Source organism: Anabrus simplex, chromosome X (assembly GCF_040414725.1).
Source record: "Anabrus simplex isolate iqAnaSimp1 chromosome X, ASM4041472v1, whole genome shotgun sequence".
Classification (NCBI taxonomy): Eukaryota; Metazoa; Arthropoda; class Insecta; order Orthoptera; family Tettigoniidae; genus Anabrus; species Anabrus simplex.
The window spans coordinates 176,779,767-176,804,689 of record NC_090279.1 but is presented as its reverse complement, the minus strand read 5'-3'; the positions used below and the strand labels follow the sequence as shown (position 1 = coordinate 176,804,689).

The 24,923-nt window shown below is 41.4% G+C and overlaps 1 protein-coding gene across 2 annotated transcripts in view; it reads right to left on the bottom strand.

Annotated features, from left to right (window-relative positions):
- LOC136885975 (alpha-tocopherol transfer protein-like) overlaps positions 1-24,923 on the bottom strand; it is a 74,010-nt gene that overhangs the window by 5,092 nt on the left and 43,995 nt on the right. Inside the window, exons 3-5 of one of the 2 annotated variants that reach the window (XM_067158682.2) lie at positions 11,921-12,077; positions 9,473-9,728; positions 2,876-2,986 (exon numbers count right to left, since the gene is read on the bottom strand). In XM_067158682.2, coding sequence (XP_067014783.2) covers positions 2,876-2,986; positions 9,473-9,728; positions 11,921-12,077 — 524 coding nt within the window. The remainder of the gene's footprint in view (positions 1-2,875; positions 2,987-9,472; positions 9,729-11,920; positions 12,078-24,923) is intronic. The other variant, XM_067158684.2, reaches the window with a different exon arrangement.

The window sequence follows — 24,923 nt, the reverse complement described above, 5'->3', positions numbered from 1 at the left end:
GAAAGGCCTGATATAAAAATTGGAAATTAAAGAAAGAAGGAAAGATCTTAGGGAAAATTCCTGGTCCAATTGAAGACAAGGATGAATACAGATGTCGGGATAACCGTGAGTTGTATACTCACGTTCAGAAGATCTCTGATGCCATGCTGAGAAGGAGAATTGCATTTTATGGCCACTTGCTAAGAATGGAACCCACACGATTATCGAACTAGATCTTTACCTATTTTAAAGATAAGAAGACCCAGCCAACTTGGTTCAAGGAGGTGGGAAGGGACCTACAGGAGATGGGGATCACTAATGAATATATACAAGAACGCAACCCTCTCAGGAGGAAACTAAAATTGCACCAGGGTTTTCAAGAAAGGCCAAAGTTGAAGACGGGAAAGACGTGGACGAAGGAAAGGAAAGAGCAATACCGGCAACGAATGAAGGGGCACTGGACAAAGATCAAAGCCCAGAGAGGACAGCTGAAATAACGTGGACCTTAGTAGGGCGATACGAACAAAGAAGAACATGGTGTATTAGTATGTTGGTTATTATCTAATGAACTGTTTAATTTTGATGTATATCATTATTAGACTTCCATTCCTTTGTTGAGAAACTGTTAATTTTACGTTACTCCTCAGTTTATTTTTTGCAATTGGTTTTACGTCGCACAGATAGGTCTTATGGCGACGATGGGATAGGAAGGGCCTAGGAGTGGGAAGGAAATGGCCGTTGTCTTAATTAAGGTACAGTCCCAGCATTTGCCTGGTGTGAAAATGGGGAAACCACAGAAAACCATCTTCAGGCTGCCGACAGTGGGGTTTACACCCAATATCTTCCGGATGCAAGCTCACACCTGAGCGCCCCTAACAGCACGGCCAACTCGCACGGTACTCATTCGTTCAACAAATTCTTCGTTAATACACTTTAGTTTTCTAAGTTACTCCCCAGATGTTCTAGTTCCATGTTAGGAAGCTGTTTATTTTTTATATTACTCTTAAGATCTTATATATCCTTCTAAAGATACTTGGTAAGTTTTGTAAGTTACTACCCAGGTGTTCTAGTTCCATGTTAGGAAGCAGTTAATTTTTTATATTACTATTAAGATCTTATATTTCCTTCTAAAGACACTGTTACGTTTTGTAAGTTACTACCCAGGTGTTCTAGTTCTATGTTAGGAAGCTGTTAATTTTTTATATTACTCTTAAGATCGTATATATCCTTCTAAAGACACTGTTAAGTTTTGTAAGTTACTACCCAGATGTTCTAGTTCCATGTTAGGAAGCTGTTCATGTTTTATATTACTATTGAGATCTTATATATCCTTCTAAATACACTGTTAACTTTTATAAGTTACTACCCAGATGTTCTAGTTCCATGTTAGGAAGCTGTTAATTTTTTATATTACTCTTAAGATCTTATATATCCTTCTAAAGACACTTTGTAAGTTTTGTAAGTTACTACCCAGATGTTCTAGTTCCATGTTAGGAAACTGTTCATTTTTTATATTACTCTTAAGATCTTATATATTCTTCTAAAGACACTTTGTAAGTTTTGTAAGTTACTACCCAGATGTTCTAGTTCCATGTTAGGAAGCTGTTAATTTTTTATATTACTCTTAAGATCTTATATATCCTTCTAAAGACACTTTGTAAGTTTTGTAAGTTACTACCCAGATGTTCTAGTTCCATGTTAGGAAGCTGTTAATTTTTCATATAACACTTAAACCAAACCAAAACCCATGGCACTACAGCCCTTGAAGGGCCTTGGCCTACAAAGCGACCGCTGCTCAGCCCGAAGGCCTGCAGATTACGAGGTGTCGTGTGGTCAGCACGACGAATCCTCTCGGCCGTTATTCTTGGCTTCCTACACCGGGGCCGCTATCTCACCGTCAGATAGCTCCTCAATTCTAATCACGTAGGCTGAGTGGACCTCGAACCAGCCCTCAGGTCCAGGTAAAAATCCCTGACCTGGCCGGGAATCGAACCCGGGGCCTCCGGGGGAGAGGCAGGCACGCTACCCCTACACCACGGGGCCGGCTCATATAACACTTAAGGTCTTATATTTCCTTCTAAAGACACTGTTAAGTTTTGTAAGTTACTCCCCAGATGTTCTAGTTCCATGTTAGGAAGCTGTTAAGTTTCTAATTTACTCTTAAGATCTTATAGTTTGTTCTTGCTGATGATGATGCTTGTTGTTTTAAGGGGCCTAACATCGAAGGTCATCGGCCCCAGTTTATTCTTAAGACACTCCTTAGTTTTGTAAGTTATTCCCCAGATGTTCTAGTTCCTTGATAAGAAGCTGTTAATTTTTCATACTTATGATCTTATATTTCCTTCTAAAGACACTGTTAAGTTTTGTAAGTTACTCCCCAGATGTTCTATTTCCTTGCTAGGAAGCTGTTAATTTTTTATATTACTCTTAAGATCTTATATATCCTTCTAAAGATACTTTGTAAGTTTTGTAAGTTACTACCCAGGTGTTCTAGTTCCATGTTAGGAAGCAGTTAATTTTTTATATTACTATTAAGATCTTATATTTCCTTCTAAAGACACTGTTAAGTTTTGTAAGTTACTACCCAGGCGTTCTAGTTCTATGTTAGGAAGCTGTTAATTTTTTATATTACTCTTAAGATTTTATATATCCTTCTAAAGACACAGTTAAGTTTTGTAAGTTACTTCCCAGATGTTCTAGTTCCATGTTAGGAAGCTGTTACCTTTTTATATTACTCTTAAGATCTTATAGTTTCTTCTTAAGATACTGTTTAGTTTTAAAATTGCTTCCCAGATCTTCCAGTTCTTTGCTAAAGAACGGTTTGATTATGAAGTTGCTCTCAAGATCTATCAGTTCTTTGATAAAGAGAAAACGGTTTAATTAGAACGTAACTCACCATTTCTGCCAGTTCCTTTCCGAGGAACGGTTTGACTATTCCCATAATGTGATCAATGATTGGTGTAACGTGGATGACATGGATCTCTTTTAACCTGAGGTTGAGTGCTCCCTGAAAACAGAACACATAGGATTTACTAAGTAAGATCCAAATATTATAATGTTTGCAACACCCCTAGGATCAAATCTGGTTTTGGAATAGAAATGAGAGTGTAGGGAACATATAATGTAATGTTACGAGAACAACACCGTTTGTTTTATCGTTCCAATTTTATTGTAGAATTAAGCACGCACACACATATACGTAACTACTTTTTTTACACTTTGCTTTACTTCGCACCGACACAGATAGCTCTTATGACGACGATGGAATAGGAAACGGCTAGGAGTGGGAAGGAAACGGCCGTGGCCTTAATTAAGGTCAAGTCTCAGCATTTGCCTGGTGTGAAAATGGGAAACCACGGAAAACCATCTTCAGGACTGCCAACAGTAGGGTTCGAACTCACTATCTCCCGGATGTAATTTATGCAGGACGTATCAGAACTATGCCAACGGCCGTAGCCGTGTTTAAACACCGGATTCCGTGAAATCTCCGAAGTTAAGAAACATTGGGAGTGGTCAAAATTTGGATGGGTTGCCACGCGGTTTTGGTGGGTGGTAAGGGAATGGAGGAGCGGAAAGGATCTCGCCACCTTGCCATACGTAAACTCCGGCTTAGGCACACCTCTGCGGAGGTTCGGACCTGACTTCGGGCAGAATACACCTTTACCCTTTATCGGAACTATAACGACAAAGAAGTAAGCGATGTTGTTTTAAGAACGATGGTGCAATCGGATGGGCGGAGATATTTTTTCGTTCGAGGAAAAGAGATTTCCTTCTTATTTCCTGGCGGGAGATTAAAATTGACGAATTTGGTGTACTTGCTATGGCAGAGAGCCAGCCGCTGCCTGTTGCTGTGTCAGAGAAGGAAATGGAAGGGAGGGGAAGTGGGAAGTGGGAGACAGAGGTAATGCTCTTTGCGAATTCACAAGTTTCTAGTTTGTTTCGCATACTCACGTCAGTCTTATAAATATTTTCTGGGGATGTCTTATTTTACCCATCCTGTACAAGCATATAGGCAAAAAAATGTCAAAATATGGATTGAAAGATAGACTATTTTATCTTAAGTACGCTACATGAAAAATAATATAAATAATAATATTGTATCAAATGTTAATATTTATAAAAAGATGTACTGCTTATACATAAACGCCACCAAAGTCACAGAACAAGAGTTCAGCGGGTTGAGTGACAAGAGCAAGGCCTGCTAGAAAGGAAAAAAATGTTTACGGAGCAGAATTTTCTTTCCGTATTTCATAGAAATTCTATACCAAAATCCAGCTTTGTATAATTGATCATAGTAAAATAAATGTTTAATTATTATCTGGGAAGAATATGAATGACATATAAAAACTTTAAATTATGTAAATATATCTGATTATTCCTCATATCATGTACTATAGCTGGAAATTGGAAAGTTTTCATATCATTCCAAATCGTAAACATATGATTTTTTTTTTAACTTTTGCTAATTAAGAAACAAATTAAATAAGACAAAATTGTTACCACGATTTTAAAATTCTCAGTGGCAATAATGCGGAACCATTTGGATGGAAAACATAGTATTTAATTTCCTCCTAATAGCATAAAAAATGTTCATATTCTTCAGTTCATCGATATTTCTTTTCGAAACCAACAATTATTTCTTCAAAGAACGTTTGACTTTTCTGTGTCCTTTGGCAAACACGTATTGGTGTCAGAATGAAATTTAAAATGTATGTATGTTTAGTCATCAGCCCGAAGGCTGGATGGATCCTCAACAGCTCCGCCATCAGCTGTCATGGATGGCCTAGGCATCACTGAAGAGGCGTACTAGGGAAATGAGGAGTGAGGTAGTTTCCCGTTAATTTCCTCACTGAGCCAGAAGTTGCTGTTACATATCAGTCTGCCAAGCCCGCTAAATGCATGCACCTATGAGCTCGATAGCTGCAGTCACTTAAGTGCGGCCAGTATCTAGTAATCGGGAGATAGTCGGTTCGAGCCCCACTGTCGGCAGCCCTGAAGATGGTTTTCCGTGGTTTCCCATTTTCACACCAGGCAAATGCTGGGGCTGTACCTTAATTAAGGCCACGTCCGCTTCCTTCCAATTCCTAGGCCTTTCCTATCCCATCGTCGCCATAAGAACTATCTGTGTCGGTGCGACGTAAAGCAAATAATAAAAAAAAGAAATGCATGCACCAACCGCCCTATGAGCAATAGTTACACACCATTCATAGTAGGGACTGGCTGCATAAGGAATGGCATTACTAGCATCGCTCATACCTCAGTCACTTTCATATTGTCAATGCCAAGTTAAAGAATGAGACAGATCAATGAAAGTAAGAAAATTGCTCTAGCCTATACCCGAAGACATAGTACACTGTAAACACTAGGTCCTGCCAGCATAATTACGTAGAAATCTCAGCTACGCTCTGTCCTCAACACAACTTACGGGATCTCCTTGTTGTACCGTAATATGGTCATTAGTTGTCGAAATGATAATGACCCCGTCATCCTTCCTGACGTAACACCCTGGAGCATCTCGGAGTTTCCCTCTCAGAACAGGGTCAACATTTTCCTGTTTACTTCTGTGTGGATACCGGATTCTTTGGTATTAATAGGTTAGAATGCAAACTTACCAAAGGGAGTAGCAAGTATGCACTATCGCGCACAACAGTCCTGCTATGAGGTTTGCATAAACATTAGCGGTACGGCGTGTTAGAACCCCTGTAAGTTATGTTACTCTCAATACATAACGGAACAGCAGCCTAGACAGCACATCCTACTAGCCAAATTACTTTGAGTTCTAGCCTCTTAATGGCTAAACATCAGAGCTCTGCTTCTAAGGTAAGGAATCCAGCTAGTGAATATTTCAGTTGTCTCCCCTACGTCTACACGTGAAGCAATCCTGACATCTGATCATAGAGTACCGAATTAAGAGGGACAAGCCCACGATCATGGCGTTCGTAGATCTAGAAAATGCATTCGATAATGTTGACTGGACCAAATTATTTGAGGTTCTGAAGGTGATCGAGATCAGATACCGAGAAAGTGAGAACGAAGAATTATCTACAATCTGTATAAAATTCAGTCTGCAGTGATAAGAATCCAGGGCTTCAAAAGAAGAAGGAGCAATCCAGAAAGAAGTGAGGCAAGGCTGCAGTTTGTACCCCCTCCTTTTCATGTTTATGTAGATCAGGCCGTAAAGGGAATCACAGTCCAAGGAGAGGAAATCGAAACCCAGAGATTTGCCGATTATATTGTTATTTTATCTGAGACCGAAGAAGATCTAGAGAAATTCCTGAATGATATAGACGGAATCTTGAAGAAGGAGTACAAGATGGAAATAAATGAGTCCAAAACAAAAGTAATAGAGTGCAGTCGAACAAAGTCAGCTGATGCAAGAAACGTTAGATTAGGAAATGATTTCTTAAAAGAAGTAGATGGATATTGTTACTTGGGTAATAAAATACCGTAACTAAAGATGGAAGACTTAAGGAAGACATAAAATGAACACCAGCACAAGCAAAGAAGGCCTTTCTTAAGACAAATTTGCTCACCACCAACACTGAGGTAGGAATTTTGAAGATGTTTTCGCAAACTTTCGTCTGGAGTAGCCATAGTACGGAAGTGAAACATGGGAACAAACTAGCTCTAAAATAAAGAGAATAGAGGCTATTGAAATGTGGTATTACAGAAGAATGCTGAAGGTGAGACGGGCAGATCGATCACGAATGAAGAGATAATCGAATTAGTGAGAGGAGATCGATTTGTCTAAATTTGACTAGAAGAAGAGATGGAATGATAGGACACATCTTAAGACACCCAGGACTTAGTCAGTTGGTTTTTCGGGGAAGTTTAGGTGGTAAGAACTGTAGGGGTAGACCAAAATGTGAATATGACAAGCAAATTAGAGCAGATGTTGGATGCAGTAGACGTACAAATGGAAAGATTAGCACAGGATACTGTGGCGTGGAAGGGTGCATCAAACCCGTCTGTGGACTGAGCTACAACAACCAGAACAACAAAAACAACTCTTGAATCGTGTCTGTTAACTGCATATCCTGTCTGGTATTTTCGTCTAGGCCAGTGGTTCCCAACCTTTTGCGGGCCTGTGCCCCCTTTTTATCCGTTCTACTTTTCTGTTAGGGTTAATAGCTAAAAAAATGTGTTATTATATTTTATTATTAATTGTGAGTGCTTAATACATATTACATATTTTAAGTAATAATTATAACACAAATAATAATAATAATAATAATAATAATAATAATAATAATAATAATAATAATAATAATAATAATAACAATAAAACGAGATAATAAAACAGTTGACAGTAAATATATTATGGAGGATTGTACAGTCACTACATTTAACATTTCAAACTACATCACTTGTTTTGATTTTGCAAGAACAGAAATAATGATTACTGTTTTTCTTCACAAATTTTTTAATGTTTATGCACACTTCAGATTCACATAGATATGTTGATAGAAACTGCACAAAACAATTTGAAAATTAAATTAGAATGTCAACATTATTTCCTGTTGATTTGTCGTACATCCATATTTATCATTTGATTTATTACTTTATAATCGTTATTTGTCAGTTTATTACACCTGTTATACACGAAGAAATAGTTCGAAAATGATAAAAAAATGCAATACTTTCGACTATATTACATGATAAAATTCTTTTAATTTTATAATGTTTTGTATGTTTCATTACACAATTCATAAACACGAATTCCTTGTCCGAACGTTACTAGGCAATAAAGTGTAATAATTTTAGGAAAATGTTTCTTCTACATGTACGATTTAGGGGCGACGAAGATATTTTTTTAGTAAATTCGTTTCTTTGTCACAACTTTTTATTCTTTAGCAAATTCATATGTGTTTTTCATTCTTCAACACGCCTACCCTGAAATTCTCCAACGCCTCCTCAGGGGGTTTACCCCCCCCCCTCCCAGGTTGAGAACCGTTGGTCTAGGCTATTCTTATCCCAGGGTCCATTCAGCTGTGGCCCAGACAAGAAGCTGACCTGAAAACAAATCCAAATCTGGCCCAGGATGGTTTATTGCCTGGCCCATGTGCAGCTTTAACTTATGGCTGGGGATCACCTTAAATGAGCAAAGTGTGCGATGCCTAGCAACCGTGCATGTGTGACCTTGCATTCGGGAGATAGTGGGTTCGAACGTCACTGTCGGCAACTCTGAAGAGTTTTCCGTGGTTTCCCAATTTTACACAGGCTTGCTGGGGCTGTACCTTAATAAGGCCACGGCCACTTTCATCCCATTCCAAGCCCTTTCCTATCCCATCGTCGCCTATCTGTGTCGGTGCGACGTGAAGCTAATTGTACTATAACAACAACATATTATCAAAGAGGGGCGTTAGAGTACAAATGGTCAATGTTATCTTGCAGGCTGTGATGTGAAGTATTGAGAGATGGCCAAGACTGAGAGACATAGTATCTAAGAGGGGCGTTAGAGTACAAATGGCCAATGTGATCTTGCAGGCTATGGTGTGAAGTATTGAGGGATGGCCATGACTGAGAGACATATTATCAAAGAGGGGCGTTAGAGTACCAATGGTCAATGTTATCTTGCAGGCTGTGATGTGAAGTATTGAGGGATGGCCATGATTGAGAGACATATTATCAAAGAGGGGCGTTAGAGTATGAATGGCCAATGTGATCTTGCAGGCTGTGATGTGAAGTGTTGAGGGATGGCCATGACTGTGAGATATATTATCAAAGAGGGGCGCTAGAGTACAAATGGCCAATGTGATCTTGCAGGCTGTGATGTGAAGTATTGAGGGATGGCCATGACTGAGAGACATATTATCAAAGAGGGGCGCTAGAGTACAAATGGCCAATGTGATCTTGCAGGCTGTGATGTGAAGTATTGAGGGATGGCCATGACTGAGAGACATATTATCAAAGAGGGGCGTTAGAGTACAAATGGCCAATGTGATCTTGCAGGCTGTGATGTGAAGTATTGAGGGATGGCCATGACTGAGATACATATTATCAAAGAGGGGCGTTAGAGTACAAATGGCCAATGTTATCTTGCAGGCTGTGATGTGAAGTATTGAGGGATGGCCATGAATGAGAGATGTATAGAAGGCTCTTTTATAAAAGATGCCTCATATCATCATAAACTGATTATTCTATTTGTGGTAGTTTCATTGGCGCCGAGTCAGTTTCCCACTTTGGATGCACTGAATCCTACGCTTGTCTACTCCCCATTCTATATAGATGTCTCTCGAAAACTATTTGTTAGATACAAGTACATTAATCGTTATCGACTTGAATTTCACTTTTTGTTCTTCCTTCTTCATCGTCCGTGTTTCTACACCGTAGGGAGATATACTCCACACACAACACCGCTATATTAGTAGCCCTTGCTATTGGTCTTAGCCATCGCTTTCGCTCTCTGACGATCTCCATGCGATTGATATGCGCGGACCTATTTCACAGACTCCGCGGACAGTGTATGCTAGTACCAGAGTGCGTACCGTACCTGTGCGTAAGTGAAGAGTTTCCTGATGGTACCGATGCCAGCCCGCGCCGCATGAGCCATGGTGATGCCCGCGGAGTCCAATATCAGAATGTGGCCTGGCGACACAGGGTCTAGCCGGTTCATGACGTCGATGGCCATCAAGGAAATTTTGATATCCACATCGAAAATAAACTCGGAAGCGCTCACGTGGGGTAGAGCACGACTTGCAGATACCCAGTATCCCAGCGGGGTCTTCCATCTCAGCGTAGCCATCTCGCTGTAACAATACAGCACAGTGTAATTTAAAGCGAGTGGGAAACATTTTAAAATGAATTTTTCCAATTGTTGTCTCATAAAATTATTTGGACTCTGGTGAATGAAATGCTGTATAATTTATTATTATACACTACCCGTAAACATTCAAAAAAAAGTTTAGTATATTAATGCACAAGTGAAAATATTTTGTACTTCGGGCATGTTTCTCTTTGAAGTTACCTATTTCCAGGGGCGTAGTAAGGGGTGTTACTGAGGGTTATAACTCTCCACCCGATGAAAATTTTACAAAGAGAAAATAAACAATAAACTAAATACACATTCAGAGACATAATTGTGGAACTAACAGATCTGTTGAATCTATTTTCTAAGAAGCCTCCAATTTTTTTTTTGCATCCGGGAGATAGTGGGTTCGAATCTCACTGTCGGAAGCCCTGAAGATAGTTTTCCTAGCCCTTTCCTATCACATCGTCACCATAAGACCTACCTGTGTCGGTGGGACGATGTATTGCCAGAAAGTAAATGTTATCAATCTAAGTTAATATTCATTATGAGAATACATATACGTATTACTTATGTTTATCAGATGGAAAAGTCCATATAATCCAGTAAGTGAATTAACTAAAACCTAAAAAGAACAATCCCACAGATCAGAAAATAATTGTACAGACAAAGAAGAAATATGGATTTAAGCCACCAAGGAAGTGATTATAGAAATAATTAATATACAAGTTAATGAAGGAATTACATAGATTCAAGTGAACAAACAAGTTGAAAGACAAAGTAATAAAAATGTATGCATGCAGACCATACAGTATAAAATTATACAGGGTGTATCAGATGTATACCGACCAAAAATCAGGGATTCTCTCGTGTTATGTTAAGAACAATCGTACAATCGGATTGGCGGAGATATTTTTAATTTCAAGAAAATGAGGTCATTTTTTACTGCCGGTCGCGCGATTCAAATCGAGGAACTTGCCGTGTTTGTAATGCCAGATAGCCAGCCACTGCCTGTGCTATGCGTCAGAGGAGGGAAGGGAGGGGAAGTGGGAGACAGAGTTAATGCTCGGTGTGAATCCACAAGTTTGTCGTTCATTTTGTATAGTCGCTTCCCAGCCGCCGTAGGCAGTGTACAGTTTGTTCTGCACAAGTTGAAATAATGCGAACCCCGTAGAAAGAGAAGATGAACTTGTACCAAGAATACAGGCAGCTTTTCAGGTCGTTCGCGACAAACCACACATCCTGAACAGAGTCCAAAGGCCACTACTAGTGAACTGTGCATCGAAGAAGGAGGGGTGCACATTGAACATCTACTGTAATCAAACCATTGGGCGCATTGTTCCCATCGTCCAGCGTTTCATTCCATTTACAATGTTGTGATTGAAGGGATACACAATCGTGGGGCAGCAGCGTTGCATCTTCGAATGTGTTAAATAATAAAGAACGTTACTGCGACCAGCAGTCGAGAGGAGAAACGATCTGGTGCAATCGTTGACTGACAAGTGTGTCTTAATTACAGTGTGTTCTTGTACTGTGTGTGCAGTTACGGCTGTGGATATTGTCTATAATAGACAAGCACAACCCTGTGCGAGTCGAACGAGGAAACTTGCATACGCGCAGAGCATTATCTCTGTCTCCATCATACACCCCACTTCCCCTCCCTGCCCTTCCATTTCCTGAAGCACGGTGCGGCGTGTTCATCAATTTGAATTGCGCGCCTTAAGGTAACAATGCAACGTAATTTTATCGAAACGAAACATTGTCTCCGCCAATCCGATTGCACCATTGTTCTTAATATAGCCTAACACGAAGAGCAATCCTAATTTTTCGGTATATTTATGATACATTCTGTATAATAAACAACTGAACAAACTAGCCAAAAATATATGTAAAGGATTAAAAGTATATATCCGGAGACCAGTAAGGAAGATGTATGAGAAATAACATTTTATGTGTATAAGCCAGTAAGATTTTGAACAAGGAAATATAGTATGAAGATGTAGCCAGTAAAGAAGTATACTGGCAAATAAAAAATGCGGATTAAATCAAGCAAACATAGGAATACAAAGTATGCCACTAATCAAGCGGGCAAATGTGTCAAAAGGGAAAGAACTGGCAACAAAATTAACAAAACACGAAAATCTATCAAATAAGAAGGAAAACTAATTGAATTTAATGTAAATAAGTACTAACAATAGTTTAAGCTGGTTTTGTATAGCTGGGCTTAAGACATCTACGTTTGAGAACAAATCCGGAGCGTGAGTGCGGATGGTATAATGTTTGTCGATCATGACCTTAGCACGTTCCAGAGAGTAGTAGCAGGCGTTCAGGAAGGTCACGAGGTGCTCATCTGAAAAAGAAAACAAATACATTTAATTTAACAATGCCATTTTGAACTTGTAGTCAAAAGGGTGACATAATGTGGAAGATGTATATACTGTCAGAAACAAAAGTCTCCATAAACTTCAAAATGTCTTGAAAGTGTAATCTAAACAGAACATTTTACTTATCTGCACTTACAAAACAAGGTGATAGACTTGTAGTTATTTGATGACATTAATAACTAAAGCCAGGATTTTTATGCAGTAACAGGTTAGGTTGCAAACTAATTTGGTTAGCAGGGAGCGTCGGCCACCCGCTCTTCGATAATGTAGCAAGATTAACATAAACTGTAGGAGTTCTGATGGGTCGTACCCCTAATGTTTATGCAAACCTGATAGCTTAATCGTTGTGAAGATAGACTACACTTGCTACTCGCTTCAGTAAATTTTCATTCTAACCTATTATTGCATAAAAGTCCGGGCTCTATTAATAACTAAGTGTAGAACTAAAGGCAATACATCGTTCATTTCTGAAACGAAAAAAAAAATTCAGGAACAAAAGTGAACATCCACTCACAATTTTTTCACTCTTATTATTAGGTTCGGTAGATGTTTTCCACCTTTTGCAGCTACGAAAGCTTCCAAACACAGGAACATCGATTCCACTAGGACATTGGTGATTTATGGGGAAATTTTGTTCCGTTCTGTTCTTATGGCAAATTTCAAATCGTCCTTCTTCTTGATGGAATATTTCCTAATCCACTTATGGAGTTCTTCCCAAAGGTGTTCAATAGAGTTAATGTCGAGGGACTGGGAAGGTGAATGATATTGCTTGGTAACATATCATTGCTATTGCAACGGTATGTTTAGGGTCGTTGTCTTGTAGAATTAAACTATCAATTCTTAGCTCAGTTTTTCAACAGAGATTTTCCTCTAATCTATCCATATATTTCCATATATCAATTTTAATATCCACTGTTTGGTAGAACGTCACAATTGCAAGCCAAAACAATCAACACATCCAAAAAATTATGGAATAACCGGGTGTATGTAGATTTTTACGACTGTATATAATATACGAGGGTGAATCAAAAAGTTAACATAAGTTAACTTTTCCACGCAGTCTCCAAGAGACAGTAAACATTTCTCGGAACGGTCAACCAACTTTTCGATTCCGGATGCGTAGAAATCACCTCCAGTGCTTTGTAACCACCTGGAGAGAGCTGCTTTCACCTCCTCATCGTTTCGGAATCGTCGTCCATCGATATTTTGTTGTACGATAACGCAACACCTCACACGGCCCCCCAAACATCCGAACTGCTCCAGCGATTCAGGTGCGAAGTATGGCAACATCCTCCATACAGTCCAGACTTAGCGCCCTGCGATTATCATTTGTTCGGTAAGCTGAGAAAGGATCTCGGTGGACGACGATTCCGAAACGATGAGGAGGTGAGAGCAGCTGTCTCCAGGAGGTTACAAAGCACTGGAGGTAACTTTTACGCATCCGGAATCGAAAACTTTGTTGACCGTTCCGAGAAACGTCTACAGTCTCTTGAGAACTGCGTGGAAAAGTGAACTTGCATTGCATGTTGTTATAGCCGTGTTGTCTATGTGCAGTTCGTTTCATAAATGGTCATAACTTGGAAGTGTAACTTACTTTTTGATTCGCCCTCGTATCACGTCTTATAGGGAGAACACCAGGGGTTTGCATCACCTGTGCCCAGAAAAATTTAACCGGACGAGTTGGCTGTGCGGCTAGAGTGGAGCAGCTGTGAGCTTGCATCCTGGAGATAGTGGGTTTGAATCCCAATGTCGGCAGCCCTGAAGAGTGTTTTCGGTTTCCCAATTTCATCATCATCATCATCATCATCTGTTTATCCTCCAGGTTCGGTTTTTCCCACGGACTTAGCGAGGGATCCCACCTCTACCGCCTCAAGGGCAGTGTCCTGGAGCTTCAGACTCTTGGTCGGGGATACAACTGGGGAGTATGACCAGGACCTCGCCCAGGCGGCCTCACCTGCTATGCTCAACAGGGGCCTTGTGGAGGGATGGGAAGATTGGAAGGGATAAGCAAGGAAGAGGGAAGGAAGCGGCCGTGGCCTTAAGTTAGGTACCATCCCGGCATTCGCCTGGAGGAGAAGTGGGAAACCACGGAAAACCACTTCCAGGATGGCTGAGGTGGGAATCGAACCCACCTCTACTCAATTGACCTCCCGAGGCTGAGTGGACCCCGTTCCAGCCCTCGTACCACTTTTCAAATTTCGTGGCAGAGCCGGGAATCGAACCCGGGCCTCCGGGGGTGGCAGCTAATCACGCTAACCACTACACTACAGAGGCGGACTTCCCAATTTCACACCAGGAAAATGCTGGGGCTGTACCTTAGTTAAGGCCACGGCCGCATCCTTCACATTCCTAGGTCTTCCCCTATCCTATCGTCGCCATAAGACCTCTCTATGTCGGTGCGACGTAAAGCAAAAAAGAAAGAAGAATTTATTATCGGCACACTTTATCTTGGTACATTTACACCCTCGTGCTGAATCGGTCGACCTCGGCAATCTTCGAGATTCGTACTGGCAACCTTTGAAACACAAACTATGAATCGCTTAAGCATCATTGTGCGACATCTGGCGTACATAGTTGTTGGCTTAAGATAATAACGGTTTACAAATTTCATATCAATCGATCATATTCTCGATTCAATTCAGATTTCATTTTCATTCAGTTGGCAGCACTATCGCAACCGGGACAGCTCCCTCCTTACTCCTCACCCCCGCACACAAAAATGCACCAAGATAAAGTATGCCGATAATAAACAAATTGATGGTAGGTTGTCACTGTTGTAAAGGCCGCAGGGTTCTGAGGGTTTCGTAGACTTAGTTGTCAGAAATTTTTTTTTTTTTTGCTAGGGGCTTTACGTCGCACCGACACAGATAGGTCTTTTGGCGACGAAGTCAGAAATAAAAAGACAAATAGTGTGTGTAATACGTTTCATTTCTTTCATTCCTTCATCATTCACTTTTCTCGTTTCAAATCTTTCTTTTTCATTATTAAATGTTTTATTCTATACAAGTGACCACGATGTAGCCTATTCACGACGACAGCTAACCTCGAAGTGAGCGCACGCCATCTTGTAACAGAGTATGCGTGTGACGTTACATATTCAGCACAAATTTTGCCTTACTTTATTTTGCAAACAGGTAGGCTCATTTTTTATCTGTCAATTAAGACATTAAGCATAATTGTAAGTTCAATATTCTACGCGTTCTATCCAAACACTAAAATCGTCTTAACATTTTGCTTTCCATGTAGCCGTTGTCTACTTTAAAATTATTAGTTGCACTAGAACCACACTAGAAGTTGCGCTCCGAGTATATTTATCCCCAATAAATGGCAACACTAAAAATGGTAAAAAATGTAAGAAACGAAAACGTTCTTATAAAATGAATGACAGTTCTTTAAACATAACTTTTTACAAGTTACTTTACGTCGCACCGACACAGGTAGGGATAGGAAAGGCCTAGGAGTGGGAAGGAAGCGGCCGTGGCCTTAATTAAGGTACAGCCCCAGCTTTTGCCGGGTGTGAAACCACCATCTTCAGTGGCTGCCGACCCTAACCGCATGGCCAACGCGCTTGTTTTAAATATTAATGTTTTCCATCAAGATCAAACTGCAGTGCCTTTGTGAATATGATAAAGTTTTTGTTGATGGAAATCTCTTAGCCAAACGTGAAGATAAATACGATGAAGGTTATTACTTTACGCGGATTTTTTTTTTTGCTTTACGTCGCACCGACACAGATATGTCTTATGGCGACGATGGGATAGGAAAGGTCTAGGAAGTGGAAGGAAGCGGCCGTGGCCTTAATTAAGGTACAGCCGCGACATTTGCCTGGTGTAAAAATCGGAAACCACGGAGAACCATCTTCAGGGCTGCCGACAGTGGGGCTCGAACCCACTATCTCCCGATTACTGGATACTGACCGCACTTAAGCGACTGCAGCCATCGAGCTCGGTTTACGCGGATGGAAGTGAGCAGTAGCGGCAATTGGAAATGAAAAGTGCGGGGGCAAAAAAAAAATACAGACAACAAACAGTACCCGGGTTTGTAGGATATAGCGGTAGATGGGTGGAAAAGTCGGGGGGGGGGTATATACTGTACATCACAAATAATAAAGGCTACAAAATGGTAAGCTTTTTATGCAGCGAATTTCGACAGAGAGGTGAGGATTGACAGTTTACCAACTTAAATGCGGTAATAATAGTTTTTTTGAGATTTTGATTCAACACTGTATTTTAAAAAATCTTTCGCCAAAGGAACTTTATTACACATTTATTACAGTTAAAAAGAAATACGGCGTGTATATACAATTAAAACCATTCAGTATTTGACTGTGCACCAAAAGACTAAGACACTAAAGAGATCACCAGACTGACGGATGCACGTGGCAAGGTGGTGAATCGTACCTCAGTGTCTATGACCTTAGCAAAGAAAAAAAAGTATATATACATTGCCCTGGTACCCTTCCTCATAGCTCAGGCAAAGTCTCCACTATTTGCTTTGGCGCTATACAAATCGGTTAGCCAGGACGAAGAACATTTTGTGCGTATTTTTGCTAATGATTTTGGTAATGATTAAAGAAAATAAAGAAAATAATTATCTGGTAAGACAACATGGCTTGTACAAATGGCTTTTTTAAAATAATTCCTAGCTTCATCCGGCTAAAATGGAATAAAAATATAATATTTTCTCAAAAAAGATGATGATGATGATGATGCTTGTTGTTTAAAGGTGCCTATCATCTAAGGTTATCGGCACCCCCCCTTAGTCACCGCTACTGGATGGAACTGCAAGGTAAAGATTACAACATTAGCTTTTAGAGGAATGCCAGAAAATTTTAGCCTCAAGGTATAGTTCAAGGTACAAGACATACTCACGCGAAGGTCAAGAGAAAAAGAAGTGGACTGCAGATCTCTACTTAAATCTCATTACTCGCTACGATGACATTCTAATTATCTAAATAGCTCTCTACTATTCACTTGTCAAGCAGGTGATTTTAATCTGAAATAAACCCCTGAATTATGCATATAAGCCATGGGAAGGTGATACTACAGTGCGTCCCACTCTCAGTGGGGCCAATAAACAACACCCATGTTCCGAATGGTATATTCATAACCTCGCGCGTATTCTATTACCGATATTATTACATTTATTGCTTATTCATGCACGCAAATAGCTTTTATCATGAGTACTAGCCTTTTTTGCAGGCGGTGTTGAAGGTCGTGTCCTTCTGCATTCAAACATTCCTGGGATCTTCTATGAAATTCGTTATCACGTTCGTAAGTTTCTCTTGCGTAATTGTCCTAATTATTGTTGTTATATTATTTTTAAGTTTATCTATGGTGTGATGATTATTTCTGGAAACTTTATTTTGTAGTCGCACACAATAAGATCGCGGGAGCGGGGAGAGGACATAACCCTGTCGATATTATCCTAAAATAAAAAATCGCCTCAATGTCTTGCAAAGAATCGTGTGCAGTACGAGCGGTGGCAGAAACCTGTTGGACATAGGATTATCTGTAAACATGCATACATTACATACAATATCATTATAGACTCTTATGCCTTTCAACGTTCAGTCTGCAAGCCTCTTTGAATTTACTTAACATCGCCACAATCCTCTATTTGCTACTAGTACTGTGGCCTCTTATTTTTACATCGTTAGAAACTGAGTCTAACCATCGTCGTCTTGGTCTCCCTCTACTTCTCTTACCCTCCATAACAGAGTCCATTATTCTCCTACGTAACCTATCCTCCTCCATTCTCCTCACATGACCCCACCACCGAAGCCTGTTTATGCGTACAGCTTCATCCATCGGGTTCGTTCCTAAATTAGCCTTTATATCCTCATTCCGAGTACCCTCCTGCCATTGTTACCACCTGTTTGTACCAGCAATCATTCTAGCTACTTTCATGTCTGTTACTTCTAACTTATGAATAAGATATCCTGAGTCCACCCATCTTTCGCTCCCGTAAAGCAAAGTTGGTCTGAAAACAGACCGATGTAAAGATAGTTTCGTCTGGAAGCTGACTTCCTTCTTACAGAATACTGTTGATCGCAACTGCGAGCTCACTGCATTAGCTTTACTACACCTTGATTCAATCTCACTTACTATATTACCATCCTGGAAGAACACACAACCTAAATACTTGAAATTATCGACCTGTTCTAGCTTTGTATCACCAATCTGACATTCAATTATGTTGAACTTCTTACCTACTGACATCAATTTTTTCTTCGAAAGGTTAATTTTCATACCATACTCATTGCTCCTATTTTCAAGTTATAAAATATTAGGCTGCAGGCTTTCGGCACAATCTGCCATTAAGATCAAACATTTTAAAAAATAGTACGAGAATATTTGTGGTGTATCTCTCGGAATTTATGGCATCGTTGAAAAATATGGGGTCTGATATCTGTTCTGCAGTTTCAGCACACCATACAGCAATTATCTGGTCATATAAGGGAGCTTCGTGAATTAGTCGCGGATTTTCAGTGCTCCAACACCTATTGTTATGAATACACCGCTCGGAGCGTGCTTGCGCATGTGGTCTGCCGGCCCTGCTCGGAGCGGGACACACTGTAGTTGCTACAGGTTGGATCGTACAGCTCTCACTGTGAGCTAGTAATGTGTTGTGACTGGAATCGCGAAGAGTCGATTCCATATGCCTGGGGAACTAGTAGCACCATCTATGATGCAGATACGTAAGCACGTGCAGCACGAATGCGTTCTGTAAATGTAAGTTCGTTTTGTTTTATAACCAGATCACTGTGCGTGCCATGCCTGCTCTCGTTATAGTGCCCTGGAGTTATATACCGTAATACGACTGTAATTTGATCAGAAAATATGATTTCCTGTTTGAAACCAATCATATTGTATGGATTGTCAACAAATCAAAACTTGTACGGGGATTATGACTTATAATACTACTATTTCAACAAAATACAATTGTACTAAAGAGAGAACCTTAACTAATGTTAAGCTGTGATGAAAAAATAAATAAATAAATAAATAAATAAATAAATAATATTCTAACAGTTTCTCATAATAATATTTAGCAGTAGTGTGAAATGTTTTTCTTCTTTTTCTACCAATTTCCCCACACCTGTGCTGTCGTGGATGCGAACTGTAATGCACATTTGAATTTGGCCATGTTTAACGACCGGATGCCCTTCCTGACGCCAACCCTATATGGAGGGATGTGTGTTCCTGTGTTGGTTGGTGGTGTAATGTAGTGTTTTGTCTGAATTTGAAGAGTAAAGTTGTGGGACAAACAGTAACACCCAGTCCCTGAGCCAAAATAACTAATCAGTCGAACCCGGGACTCTCTGAACAGAAGGCCTCGACGCTGACCATTTCAGCCAATGAGTCGGACAGCAGTACGAAATGTTCGTTGCAAATTAAATGTAACGGAAGACAGGTATGCTACGAAAGTGTTGTGTACTTATTTAAAATGTGACTTAATTCCACAGATTTTATACGTTTATCTTCTTCTTCTTCTTCTTCTTCTTCTTCTTCTTTATCTGTTTCCCCTCCAGGGTCGGTTTTTCCTTCGGACTCAGCGAGGGATCCCACCTCTACCGCCTCAAGGACAGTGTCGTGGAGCTTCAGACTCTGGGTCGGGGGATACAACTGGGGAGGATGACCAGTACTTCGCCCAGGCGGCCTCACCTGCTATGCTGAACAGGGGCCTTGTGGGGGATAGGAAGATTCGAAGGGATAGACAAGGAAGAGGGAAGGAACGGCCGTGGCTTTAAGTTAGGTACCATTCCGAAATTTGCCTGGAGGAGAAGTGGGAAACCACGGAAAACCACTTCCAGGATGGCTGAGGTGGGAATCCAACCCACTTCCACTCAGCTGACCTCTCGAGACTGAGTGGACTCCGTTCCAGCCCTCGTACCACTTTTCAAATTTCGTGGCAGAGCCGGGAATCGAACCCGGGCCTCCGGGGTGGCAGCTAATCACACTAACCACTACACCACAGAGGCGGACTTTGTACGTTTATACTAGCGATATTTGAAAACCACATTAGAAAAATAACAATGTCGATTGCTATACCGAGTGTCGAAGGATGTGATGTGATTTCCTGACTACCAGGTTAAATTGTTATTTCAGTACTATGTGGCATAATTCATTCATGACAACCAATAAGACATTTCATTTAAATGGGTGTTATGTTATCTATACGGTCGTGGGATGATTGACTTTGGCAGGCTCTTTGTTCAACTAGACGGTATGCAAACTTACATTACTTAACCTCACTATTAGCCCAGATTCACGTGCAACCAAAATTTCGCTTCCTACTCCACTTAACCCAAACTTTACCACTTACTACCACCTCCTCATATCCATAGCACTTAACTGCATCTCACTAATCAACTAAACATTACGTCTTCACTCGATCCTTCTTCTATTTCACTTATATATCACTCATTGCTCCCTCGCCAATCTGTAGTACTCCAATGTCCGCCGAAAGGTCATCCGCCTTTGTTAGGAGCATCGTAGTAGATTTAGTGAGGTAGTTTAGGTAGATTTTAAGAGAGGATAGTAGATATTGTATGTTTGCCTTTGTATTTTTGTATCCATTTTGTCTTTATTGCTAGTAAGCCGAAGGTGTAAACTAGGGTGGCAATAAAGAAATGTTCTTCTTATATCATCTATACTGTATACAAAAGGAATAGTAAATCTTGCACGTTCGAATTCGGCCCACTTATATACGGACGACTTGACTCTAGTGAGTGCGCCCAGCACACTCTGGTGACGTTATCGGGGAACCGATTCCTCGCATGCGACATTGAATGCGACCGTCGAGTCGTAGGAACCGATTCTCGCGATTCCAGGTGTCATTCGCGCACATCACTAGTGAGAGAAAGCCAGCAGTGAGTGCTGAGCGGAAAGCCGTGAGACAAGGACTACGCAGCTTGCCAGCGAGGCACGGAAGTCCAGCTGAGCCGTGTACTGCCGGGCTCACTTATCTGAATTGCGGGCAGCCTACACAACAGGCGTACGTCACAGTAAAGCGGGAGAGCGAACTCACTCGGCACGTGACAGGAGCAGTGCCATTTGATTTGTGACTACAAAGCTCTCCCCGCACCATTCAACAAAATGTTAACTGGAGTACAGTACTATATAGCCGCCTCTGTGGTGTAGTGGTTAGCGTGATTAGCTGCCACCCCCGGAGGTCCGGGTTCGATTCCCGGCTCTGCCAAGAAATTTGAAAAGTGGTACGAGGGCTGGAACGGGGTCCGCTCAGCCTCGGGAGGTCAACTGAGTAGAGGTAGGTTCGATTCCCACCTCAGCCATCCTGGAAGTGGTTTTCCGTGGTTTCCCACTTCTCCTCCAGGCGAATGCCGGGATGGTACCTAACATAAGGCCACGGCCGCTTCCTTCCCTCATCCTTGCCTGTCCCTTCCAATCTTCCCATCCCTCCACAAGGCCCCTGTTCAGCATAGCAGGTGAGGCCGCCTGGGCGAGGTACTGGTCATTCTCCCCAGTTGTATTCCCCGACCAAGAGTCTGAAGCTCCAGGACACTGCCCTTGAGGCGGTAGAGGTGGGATCCCTCGCTGTGTCCGAGGGAAAACCGACCCTGGAGGGTAAACAGATGATGATGATGATGATGATGATGAGTATATCCGGTAGAAAACGGACGTTGAAGAGTAGCAATCTGGCAACACTGTAACCATATGTAGGGTAACTACGCTGTCAGCATGTTCTCGTCGTGTCGTACAGTTGGTGCAATGGGTAGAGTTTTTGGTTGGCATGCAGGAGGTCGATGGTTCGATCCTGGGTTGAGGAGCATTTTTTATTTGCTAATTTCCATCTGACATTACCTACTGTAATACAGTAAGACACCGTTTCTGAGGTCACATATATTCTACATTTACAACATTTTGTAAGGCTGAAACAACAAATACCTGGTTAGACTAATAAGAAATAGACAGCTGATACAAACTGGTTACACATCTAGTAGATGAAGTGGTGCGAATAAATTCACGCCCACGACGTGGAAAGGGCGCCTTTCAAAGCTGACCAATGAAAACGATTGTTTGTCCATTTCTAGGATCGTAGTATGTAAGTACAAATGGTTTCTAGAGGACCCGCTGCAATTGCTGTTGACGATTAAGATGCCAGATACCATACCACCTGGACTACATTTACGAAATAAAAAACACACGCCTCAACCCAGGATCGACCACTCGACCTCCTGCATGCTAACCCAAAACTCTATCCACTGCACCAACTGTACAGTATGACTAACTTCTGATGGCAGAGGTAGTTACCCTACATGTGGTTACAGTGTTGCCAGATTGCTACTCTTCAACGTCGTTTTTCTGCCGGATATACTCACAAGACGAAATTTTGTAAGATAAATTTTTTTATTGCTGGCATGTGAGGAGTCGCGCTGCGACGCCCGAGTGCGCGAATTACGCTTCACCCTGTATATTGTTCTATTTTCCTATATTTAGACATTCAAAGAGAACTGACACGTTGCAAGGGTCGTGTTACGATACAGGCTGGCATTTAGTAAACTAGCAAATTGAAAAGTGAGAACTCTGTGAAGATTTTTCACCGACGAGAACTTTGTATGTCTGTGAGTTAATTTTCAGCTTTATAGAGCTGTAGTACCTGGTGTTGCCCGGATAGTTTTTGAAAGTTTTTCTTTAAGATTTGTATTACCAGTTAGTTGTGTATGAAGTGAATGTTTATAGAATTCCATTCTGAGATGTTGATTGATACTTTACGACTTATTATGCAGTCTGAGTTATGTAGAAGTGTTTGGTTTCAAGTTTTAGATTATTTAATTTTCGAGTGAAACTTTGTCCTTGTGGAAGCTCAAATTGACTGGGAAGTATATGACCCTTCAAAAAATGATAACAATGTGTATTTACCCGTCGTGCTATAGATATGATGTTCTCGATCTCAACTGCCTTTGAGACTGTCACCAATCAGCCTTCATCATCATCATCATCATCATCATCATTATCATCTGTTTACCCTCCAGGTTCGGCTTTTCCCTCGGACTCGGCGAGGGATCCCACCTCTACCGCCTCAAGGGCAGTGTCCTGGAGCTTCAGACTCTTGGTCGGGGGATACAACTGGGGAGTATGACCAGTACCTCGCCCAGGCGGCCTCACCTGCTAAGCTGAACAGGGGCCTTGTGGAGGGATGGGAAGATTGGAAGGAATAGGCAAGGAGGAGGGAAGGAAGCGGCCGTGGCCTTAAGTTAGGTACCATCCCGGCATTCGCCTGGAGGAGAAGTGGGAAACCACGGAAAACCAATTCCAGGATGGCTGAGGTGGGAATCGAACCCACCTCTACTCAGTTGACCTCACGAGGCTGAGTGGACCCCGTTCCAGCCCTCGTACCACTTTTCAAATTTCGGGGCAGAGCCGGGAATCGAACCCGGACCTCCGGGGGTGGCAGCTAATCATGCTAACCACCACACCACAGAGGCGGACACCAATCAGCCTTGCTACCCCAAAAGCAGTGGATTCAACTCAAAATAAGAAACCCAACTTCTTGAAATCTTGTAAGCATTTTAATTAGCTAGATGAATGATGCCATGTTACCTATTTTTGTATTGTTTTTATTCTTCTTTTTATTGTATTCTTTATCTTTATCACTGCTGTTATACTGTAGTTGGGCAACTCTTTATTTCATACTCTATTTGGTGATTCTCTTATTTCTTGCTTTTTTTTTTTTTGCTAGGGGCTTTACGTCGCACCGACACAGATAGGTCTTATGGCGACGATGGGATAGGAAAGGCCTAGGAGTTGGAAGGAAGCGGCCGTGGCCTTAATTAAGGTACAGCCCCAGCATTTGCCTGGTGTGAAAATGGGAAACCACGGAAAACCACTTTCAGGGCTGCCGATAGTGGGATTCGAACCTACTATCTCCCGGATGCAAGCTCATAGCCGCGCGCCTCTACACGCACGGCCAACTCGCCCGGTTTGCATTTTTCGAATTATATTTTATAAGATTAGAAGTTGCGAGCAAATATTGTAATTGGGCTAACGCCTGTATATTTGCATACGATAAATAAATAATAAATAAACTCTAATCTCGGTCATTTTAGACTATTCTCTTTTAAGCACCCGTCTTAATGGAGGCTCAACGTGGACTTAAACGGTCTCAGCGATACATAAACAGTAGATTCCACATTAATATATGTTAGTTTCCATTATTGTTACATGTCATCCCCTCCCATTGTCGACCCCGCGGTGTAGGGGTAGCGTGCCTGTCTCTTATCCGGAAGCTCGGGTTCGATTCCCCGCCAGGTCAGGGAATTTTACCTGGATCTGAGGGCTGGTTCGAGGTCAACTCAGCCTTCGTGATTACAATTGAAGAGTTATCTGACGGTGAGATAGCGGCCCCGACCTAGAAATCCACACCACACGACACCTCGTAATCTGCAGGCCTTCGGGCTGAGCAGCGGTCGCTTAGTAGGCTAAGGCCCTTCAGGGTTGTAGTGCCATGGGGTTAGGTCAGGTTATCCCCTCTCATTCCCCACTCCCAGCGGTATGTTTTATCTCTATACTAATTTTTTCCAGATGGTTTCCAATTTTATTGAGAGCTATTCTGGAACATATCCACGAACATCCATAATCTGGGATATTTTTCCATTCATTTTCACCCTTTCTGAACCTACATACTGATTGCGGCTGAAGTATGACTTAACCATCCAGAATGTTTCAGTTCAACTTAGCGACCTCGTAAACGATCTATTCCACATTTATATCAGTCATTTTCGTTTATTCCTATACTTGACCTGCACTTCTGGGAGTGCTAGGGGTGTTTTACCCCAACAGTGTGTT